At 38.3% G+C, this 9,025-nt stretch overlaps 1 protein-coding gene across 1 annotated transcript in view; it reads right to left on the bottom strand.

Moving 5' to 3' along the window:
* Positions 1-212: 212 nt before the first annotated feature.
* Positions 213-9,025, bottom strand: part of LOC127434540 (obscurin-like) — a 62,895-nt gene continuing 54,082 nt past the window's right edge. Inside the window, exons 63-77 of the mRNA XM_051687358.1 lie at positions 8,749-8,888; positions 8,305-8,556; positions 7,970-8,046; positions 6,477-6,647; positions 5,953-6,112; positions 5,695-5,811; positions 5,276-5,440; positions 4,844-5,002; positions 3,819-3,996; positions 3,371-3,484; positions 3,108-3,275; positions 2,823-2,925; positions 731-860; positions 430-532; positions 213-217 (exon numbers count right to left, since the gene is read on the bottom strand). Coding sequence (XP_051543318.1) covers positions 213-217; positions 430-532; positions 731-860; positions 2,823-2,925; positions 3,108-3,275; positions 3,371-3,484; positions 3,819-3,996; positions 4,844-5,002; positions 5,276-5,440; positions 5,695-5,811; positions 5,953-6,112; positions 6,477-6,647; positions 7,970-8,046; positions 8,305-8,556; positions 8,749-8,888 — 2,042 coding nt within the window. The remainder of the gene's footprint in view (positions 218-429; positions 533-730; positions 861-2,822; positions 2,926-3,107; positions 3,276-3,370; positions 3,485-3,818; positions 3,997-4,843; positions 5,003-5,275; positions 5,441-5,694; positions 5,812-5,952; positions 6,113-6,476; positions 6,648-7,969; positions 8,047-8,304; positions 8,557-8,748; positions 8,889-9,025) is intronic.

Below are 9,025 nucleotides of genomic sequence, written 5' to 3'. Positions count from 1 at the left end.
CATTACTTGTTGAAAAGCAAAATAAAACATTGATATTAAAGGAGTTGTATTAATAATCAAAACAATAGACTTTAATATCTTTAAAAAAGAAACTGTTTATTCATTGTTTTTGTAAAAAGGTACAAACATTTCTCAGTAATGCTAGAATACAAAAAATATCTTTAGACAGATTTCTTATATTAATTTCTACATTTTTAAATTCTAGATTTAGGTCAATCTGTGCTCCAAAAATAAAAGACAAAGACATTTTCTGGAATGTGAAAATTTCTTAAACCTCTCACAGTGTATATACTGTATGTACACTGTCTTCTCTTTTTTAATCCCTTTTAAGTTTTCAATGAGTATTAACAGATGCAAATGTCAAGAAAATGCTTTTATGACTGGTTTTGCTGACATTGTAGCATATGTTTCTCGACAGATGTCTCTTACCTTCTATGGAGATGGCCTGATCTGCTCTCCGTTCTCCTGCCACTGCCACAGCAGGAGTGATCAGCTGTGCGGCACACCTGGCACTGCCCAGACGGTTCGACAGCTGCAGATAAACAATACGTGATAATGGTCCACTTTACTTACAGTATAAAGCAATAAGAAACTGACAAAACTAAAGTAAGAATTTTGATCATTTGATCCGAATATCTTGTCCATATTACACATATTACACGCAATACAATTAATTATAACAGCAATAACAATAACTATGTGTAATTACAAGCGTTGTGCAGGTTCATACCTCACAATCATACTGCCCCAGGTCTCTTTCTCCAGGGTTCTTGATAACTAGAACCAGCACTCCACTGCGTGATTCACTGTATGTCTGATACTTCTCTTGGTCTGTCAGTAGTTTACCATCCTTAAACCATCTTCCCCAAGAAATAGAGGTAAAAATCAGGATTATGCCAGAGGTTTTTTTTAAATTTTTTTATTATATTTAGTTTCACATTCTGAAAGAAACTGGTATTACACTCTTAGCGGCTGTTCACACTTAAAGCATTTGTGCGTTTTTAATTGTTTTTCCTATATGGCCGTTTTTTTCAGCTTCAATTAAAAATCACTTTTAAAGTTGCATGTTGAGACACATGCATTACCTTATATTCGCAAATATACAGGTGCATCTCAATAAATTAGAATGTCGTGGAAAAGTTCATTTATTTCAGTAATTCAACTCAAATTGTGAAACTCGTGTATTAAATAAATTCAATGCACACAGACTGAAGTAGTTTAAGTCTTTGGTTCTTTTAATTGTGATGATTTTGGCTCACATTTAACAAAAACCCACCAATTCACTATCTCAAAAAATTAGAATATGGTGACATGCCAATCAGCTAATCAACTCAAAACACCTGCAAAGGTTTCCTGAGCCTTCAAAATGGTCTCTCAGTTTGGTTCACTAGGCTACACAATCATGGGGAAGACTGCTGATCTGACAGTTGTCCAGAAGACAATCATTGACACCCTTCACAAGGAGGGTAAGCCACAAACATTCATTGCCAAAGAAGCTGGCTGTTCACAGAGTGCTGTATCCAAGCATGTTAACAGAAAGTTGAGTGGAAGGAAAAAGTGTGGAAGAAAAAGATGCACAACCAACCGAGAGAACCGCAGCCTTATGATTGTCAAGCAAAATCGATTCAAGAATTTGGGTGAACTTCACAAGGAATGGACTGAGGCTGCGGTCAAGGCATCAAGAGCCACCACTCACAGACATGTCAAGGAATTTGGCTACAGTTGTCGTATTCCTCTTGTCAAACCACTCCTGAACCACAGACAACGTCAGATGTGTCTTACCTGGGCTAAGGAGAAGAAGAACTGGACTGTTGCCCAGTGTTTCAAAGTCCTCTTTTCAGATGAGAGCAAGCTTTATATTTCATTTGGAAACCAAGGTCCTAGAGTCTGGAGGAAGGGTGGAGAAGCTCATAGCCCAAGTTGCTTGAAGTCCAGTGCTAAGTTTCCACAGTCTGTGATGATTTGGGGTGCAATGTCATCTGCTGGTGTTGGTCCATTGTGTTTTTTGAAAACCAAAGTCACTGCACCCGTTTACCAAGAAATTTTGGAGCACTTCAGGCTTCCTTCTGCTGACCAGCTTTTTAAAGATACTGATTTCATTTTCCAGCAGGATTTGGCACCTGCCCACACTGCCAAAAGCACCAAAAGTTGGTTAAATGACCATGGTGTTGGTGTGCTTGACTGGCCAGCAAACTCACCAGACCTGAACCCCATAGAGAATCTATGGGGTATTGTCAAGAGGAAAATGAGAAACAAGAGACCAAAAAATGCAGATGAGCTGAAGGCCACTGTCAAAGAAACCTGGGCTTCCATACCACCTCAGCAGTGCCACAAACTGATCACCTCCATGCCACGCCGAATTGAGGCAGTAATTAAAGCAAAAGTTGCCCCTACCAAGTATTGAGTACATATACAGTAAATGAACATACTTTCCAGAAGGCCAACAATTCACTAAAAATGTTTTTTTTATTGGTCTTATGATGTATTCTAATTTTTTGAGATAGTGAATTGGTGGGTTTTTGTTAAATGTGAGCCAAAATCATCACAATTAAAAGAACCAAAGACTTAAACTACTTCAGTCTGTGTGCATTGAATTTATTTAATACACGAGTTTCACAATTTGAGTTGAATTACTGAAATAAATGAACTTTTCCATGACATTCTAATTTATTGAGATGCACATGTATTCCGTCTTAGTGGCCCCTTTGAGTTCTTCAAGGTATTTGACTTGCATAATTATTTAAAGTAGTTAATAATCAACAGATTTTATTAATTATTCAGGCTTCCAGGGCTCATTATATTATTTAAACGGAAGCGACTACCTGATCTTGGGACTTGGTGCGCTTTGAATGGTGCAAGTGAACTGAGCGTCCTCTCCTGGAAACAGGGTGGCGTTCCGGAACTTATTCACAAAGCGTGGAGGCACTGAAAGAGGATGAACAGAAATAAGTAGGAATTTCTTGCTATTTCTATTCATTTAATTTCAATATAATTCAACTTTTCATATAGAGCTTTTCACAATGGATTTTGACATAAACTACAGTTGCTGTACTAAACTGGATGCATCTAGTTGCTCTAGCTGTGTTCCAGTTTGCTTAGTTGCTCACCCTGCACAGTGACTTTGCCCAGTGTGCTAGCGTTGCCCGCAGAGCTGGTGGCAAAGCACATGTACTGGCCAGAGTCATCGGCAGTCATGTTGTCCAAAATGAGCGTGCAGGAGCCGTCTGGGTCCTCAATAATGATATGATGAGGATCCGCTTCTACGCCGCGTCCGTCTATGTCAGAAATGGATTGGGGTTAATCTACTTCAATTACAAGAACAACCACAGAATCCATCAGACAGAGAATCACACAAGATTTGGTTCCTTGCCTTTGTACCAGGTGACCTGAGGTTTGGGTGCTCCAGTGACCCTACAGGCGAGTTTAATTGTCTGTCCGAGCTCTGCTGTGCAATCTGTTAATACTGTGTCAAAATCGGGAGGGTCTGTTCAATCCAGATAAACAGATACAGTTAGTCAATAATATGTTGTGTTAACAGCCTCCAGGTCTGACCAAATATCAAGCTGTAACATTGGGAAAGTAGTGTGACACATTGATAGTGATATCTGTTGTATTTGTGAAAATCAGCATGAATGTATGGATGATATAGGACAGATCCAAAGCCTTTAATGACACTAAAATAAAAAACATAATAATTTATGCTGATTTTACTGTTGTTGATTATAAATGTAACCTATATGATACAGAAGCATCAACTATTCTGTACTTGTTTATTCAAGCTCAATTGTGAGCAGTGCAAACATAAATAGCCAACTTACTCCATGCAGGCATGCTGAAGCGTTGCTGAAGTTCACGAAGGTCTTGGAGCCATGAATTCTTAATGATAACAGTCCGCGCCTGCAGTGTGTATTTTCTCACAGAGTCCTCACGTTCATGCCAGATCTCAAACGCTCTCTCGTCTCCCTCAACGGTCTCATTTACATCAATGTTTGTGAGCTAGAGAAAGATAGTTACAAATCAGAAACAAAATATTTTAATGTTGCACTAATGATATGTTTAAAGCAATAGTTCACCCAAACAAGAAAATTCTCTCATCATTTACTCACCCTCATGCCATCCCAGATGTGTATGACTTACTTTCTTCTGCAGAACACAAACAAAGATATTTAGAAGAATATATCAGCTCCATAGGACCAATTGCAAAATGCAAGTGAATGGTGACCGAAACTTTGAAGCTTCAAAAAGCACAAAAAGGCAGCATAAATGTAATCCATACGAATCCAGTAGTTTAAACAACGACTTCTGAAGCGAGCTAATCGATTTTGGATGAGAACAGACCAAAATATAACTCCTTTTTTACTATAAACCTTGACATTGGCAGTCTCCTTGGCATTCATGATTTCAAGCTCGATTACACTTCCTAGCACCATCTAGCGCTCTGTGCATGCATCAAGCACTAGGAAGTGTACTCAAGCTTGAAATCATGATCGTGCCTAGAGACTTCACTGGCAAGATGTACAGTGTAAAAGTAGTTATATTTTTGTCTGTTCTCATGGATTAAACCACTGGAGTCTTATGGATTACTTTTATGCTGCCTTTATGTGCTTTTTGGAGTTTCAAAGTTTTGCTCACCATTCACTTGCATTGTATGGACCTACAGAGCTGAGATATTCTTCTAAAAATCTTTGTTTGTTTTCTGCAGAAGAAAGTAAGTCACATACATCTGCAAATGGCATGAGGGTGAGTAAACAGTGAGAGAATTTTCATTTTTGGGAGAATTTTTCCTTTAACATGTTTCTCATGCAATTACAAGCTTTCCAGTATATTTTTGCTAAGCTTATACCTTCATCATATTCTTGAAGACATATGCTTGGCTATCTGTATTTGTGTCCCTCTTCTGCTTGCAGATGACCACATGATTTTTAAAGAGGAAAACATGGCGATGGTGACCCCTGGAAGAGGTTCGAACCCCAGGAGCACCTTCCCAAACAGTGAAAGGGCCCTGCAGAACAAAGACAAACCCAGCAGCCAAGTTGGTAAATGTAACTTAAATTAAGTAACAGGTACATTGGTAATGTAAGTGCAAACCTTCACAATTAATCACACAGTAAGTAACCTGTATATGCCCAAAAAAATTGAAACAACTTTAAAATATAGCTGTAAAGGACAACTGGTATAATCATAACAATGCTTATTTAAAGACATTATGCTTCAATAATGTAATGTGTGCACATTAAAAAGATCATTTGTACAGGAAACAGGCAGTGCCCTGTACCTGTCTAATAGGTTCTCCCAGTGCCTCCAGATTGGCGGGGTAGTTCTCAATGAGAGACACGTGGTGTGTGTTCTCTGAGCGCTGGGAGAGGGACGACACCATGGCATAGGCCTGCTCCAACAAACAGCAGTTCTGACCATTTTTCGCTTTGTTGCGGATCATGTCCTGGGATAAAATCACAGGGAATTGGGAAGGAAGGTCCACTTTCAAATGTTATTGAAGAGTTATATCATGCATACTGGATAACACCATTCTTAAATATATTTTTATATAATTACTCAGCATTTTTTGGAATAGTGGAGCTATAAGTAAAAAATGTAAACAATGCCATAAAGATGATGACAAAACAAATTGCATTTTCTTAACAACTAATACTTGCAAAAACAATTAAAGTGAAGTGGTATTCAAGTGTTTAGTACCTTCAGTAATGCCCTGTATTTTTGGATTCTCTCCAGTGGTCTTTGAAGATAAGCGTTAATACTCAGCACAAGACCTTCTGAGGGATCAACTTTTGCCAACTCAGATACTGTATATTCCTAATAAAAATAGTATAAAACATGTTAAGTTCAGACAAAACAATTTATAAAGAGAACAAATAGTTCTACCCTAAGAAATCCATCACAGAGCGTATAATACAAACTATAATAAAACAATTTGTGGTCACATTTGGAACCAACCTTGAAGTATTGGTGCACTGCCTTCTCACTGATGGCTGACTCAGCTTGGGCCTGTCTAATGAGGTACTGCAGATATTTCTCGAAACCCTCAGAATTCCTCAGGAAATGCATGGCAACGTCATCATCCGTATCACACTCATGCAGACCAGGCAGCAGAGAGCTGGAAAACAAGAGTCAACTAATTTGTCATTTAGTTCATTGTGTCCAAACCACCTTACAGTACACTTATTACAGGGACTGCGGTGATAGAATCTGGATCGACCCTTACAGGGTTTGAACCTACACCATTTCGGTTACCAGCTTAGATCTCTGGAACTTGCCTGCACCACCCACTAGTCAACTTCATGTTTTTGTTTTACAATAGCTTTCTCCACTGTCATAGTTCTCTGAAAACTCCAATGAATGACAAATACACATAACAGGATGGGTTTAATTGGATTAATATGAACTACTTAAGTTTTACATGGCAGAGATATCAGTTTACAGTTTAGAATTAACATTATATGATTGTCTGAACTTTTTACCTGCTGTGGAAAGATTTCAAATCATCGATGTTACGAAAGATTGCTTCCTTGTGGCTAGCAATATCAGGCGGTGTGCTCTCCTCATCCACACGCTTCAGATGATGTGATGTGAAGAACTCAATCTCCTTCAGAAACTTAGACTCTGTGCTGATCAGCTCCTGGACAAGTTGACTGTGAAGGATAATGTGATATTTTGAGTTGTAATGTACTATAATCAGAATTGTACCACTTATTATTAATATTAACAAGATTAACCTCTTAAACTCTTGCATATTTTTGGCCGCTGCCTGCAATTTTTCACACCCAAATTTAAAAGCTCACCCTACGCCCATACAGTGGACTAATTGCAAAAAAATAAATAAAAAAAAATAAAAAACAGATTCCAATAATTATTAAATAATACCGTATATGTTTACAATCTTATGAAGAACACATATTTTTATTATTCTCTTTTTATTGTTGTTGATGTTGTCCTAACTTTGTAAGCATGTAATTCTGGTTCTGTTTTCTCTATATCCCTGCAAAAAGTTTTATTTCATTCCACCAGATGGCAGCAAGTACTAGGAAAAATATACAGATCTGAAACGTAGGTAGCGCTTTAACGCAGCTGAACACTCACACCATTGACATCCAGCCTATTTTGGATTGTGTGCATGTTCCCCAGTGTTTCATTGAATATCTTGGCCTCTGAATGGACTAGAAGCGGAAATATAGGTGTCGTTGGAAAGCTGAGATCCTCAGCCATACGATGATATACAACATTTCATCATCAATAGTTGATAACATATTTTGCAGATGATTTGTTTATCATGCTTTTTCTGCCGACTGCAAATTTTGTTCAGCACATCTGAGATATAACATTGGATTGTTTAACCAAGCAAGTTTACATATAATTAAACAATGGCTCATTTTGAAGAAAACAATCTAAGGTAAGAGCTGATATAGAGCTTGTGGCTACTTGCGGCATACAGAAGCAGTGATCGGAGCAGAAATGAGATGTTTGTCTTTGATGTCTTACAGAAATCAGATTTTCTCTTCATGATTCTTTTGATAATCATTCAAACTGTGGTTTTTAGGGCAACAAAATAAACTGTAGATTCATATTCCTGAGAACAAGAACTTTAATTTGATATATGACTTATCTATTTAAGTGCTATGACAAAAACTTTTATATTCATAAATCATATTTCTACATCATCACCTCTTAGTGGTGCTCATTTGTGACGCAGAGGTTTTCAGGCTTTATTTTGTTACTTTATCTGACATAAATGCAAAAGAGATGGGTTTGTATGAAAAGTTCAGGTTCTAAGCTTTCAAATAGTATCACAAATGAGTGACTTGTGTGTTAGGGGACTTTTACATTTTAAGCATAAACTTACTGCACGCTTCTAGCCCCGCCCACGGACCTGCCGGAGTTTTTTAAAATGGTTTTGACATAGTTCGGGTCCTGTGTGCTGAGTGTTGTGTCATTCTTAGCATGTGCCAACATTTACCAGAGCTTCTTCTTGTACTCTGTCTCAGTGACTTCCTCTCTGGTGGATTCTGGGAGATCTGCTGCATCTGCAGACAGCTGCAACACAACCAATCCATTATTAGTAAGGGTTTGCTAGACACCACTGCATTTGTAACTACTGTACAAACCAATTCTCGTATTTTGCTCCTTTTATACCCAATATTTCTTAAAAAGGGGGCCCATTTTTTTACCCACAGTGCCATTAAGACCTTTAAGGGCATTTAAAATTCACATTTGCACATGAATATTAAAATTGTGAATTTGGGTACCCACTATCTGCAGTAGTTTGTTTATTTTATTGAACACTGAACTGACCTTAAGCCTCTTGTCGAGATATGCAGGTGAGACCCATCCCTGGCGAGATGGTGTGGATTTGGTGGGCTTGGTGCGGACCAGCCATTTAAGTGGGTGGGCTGAATCCAGAACTTCAACATACTGGCCCTCTTTCAAAGCGATGGTCTCTTTACTGACACCCATGGGGTTGTAGTCAGCCATCACGACGTAGATATCAAACATCTGCAAAGGTGCATTAAGATGGTCCATTGAGAACTCATGCCGCATCATTAACTGTATGCACACCACAGTTTGAACAGAAATAAAGGAAAAATTGCTGGTGTTCCAGGTCTAATTATGGTTTTAGGCACATAGATACTTAAGGTGGTTATAATAAAATTGCTTTGAAAGGGTAAGTCCAGGTATTATATGTTAGGCTATATGTATCGACATTTTGTTGATGACATCGAGTAACATTTGTAATACCTCTCCTCTGGCATCTCCTTCATCAGACTCGGATGATGAGTCGACGATTAGAGACGGGGGGCGTGATCTGCCATGATACGGAGATGGTGATGGTGTTTTTGTTTCATCATCACTGTCAGCTCCGGGGACACGTAATGAAGCTTGAAGCAGACAGTGATGGAGATCAGAAGAGAAAGAGCAAAGAGAGAGACTGTGCGTCAATCAGGTTTATTCATTTTCAAAACACAAAAATGTTTAAGGATAAATTCTGACAGCATGGGCTTTAGCATCAGATATT

This window comes from Myxocyprinus asiaticus, chromosome 44 (assembly GCF_019703515.2).
Source record: "Myxocyprinus asiaticus isolate MX2 ecotype Aquarium Trade chromosome 44, UBuf_Myxa_2, whole genome shotgun sequence".
In the NCBI taxonomy this organism is placed as follows: domain Eukaryota; kingdom Metazoa; phylum Chordata; class Actinopteri; order Cypriniformes; family Catostomidae; genus Myxocyprinus; species Myxocyprinus asiaticus.
This window is presented reverse-complemented; position numbering and strand designations above follow the sequence as displayed.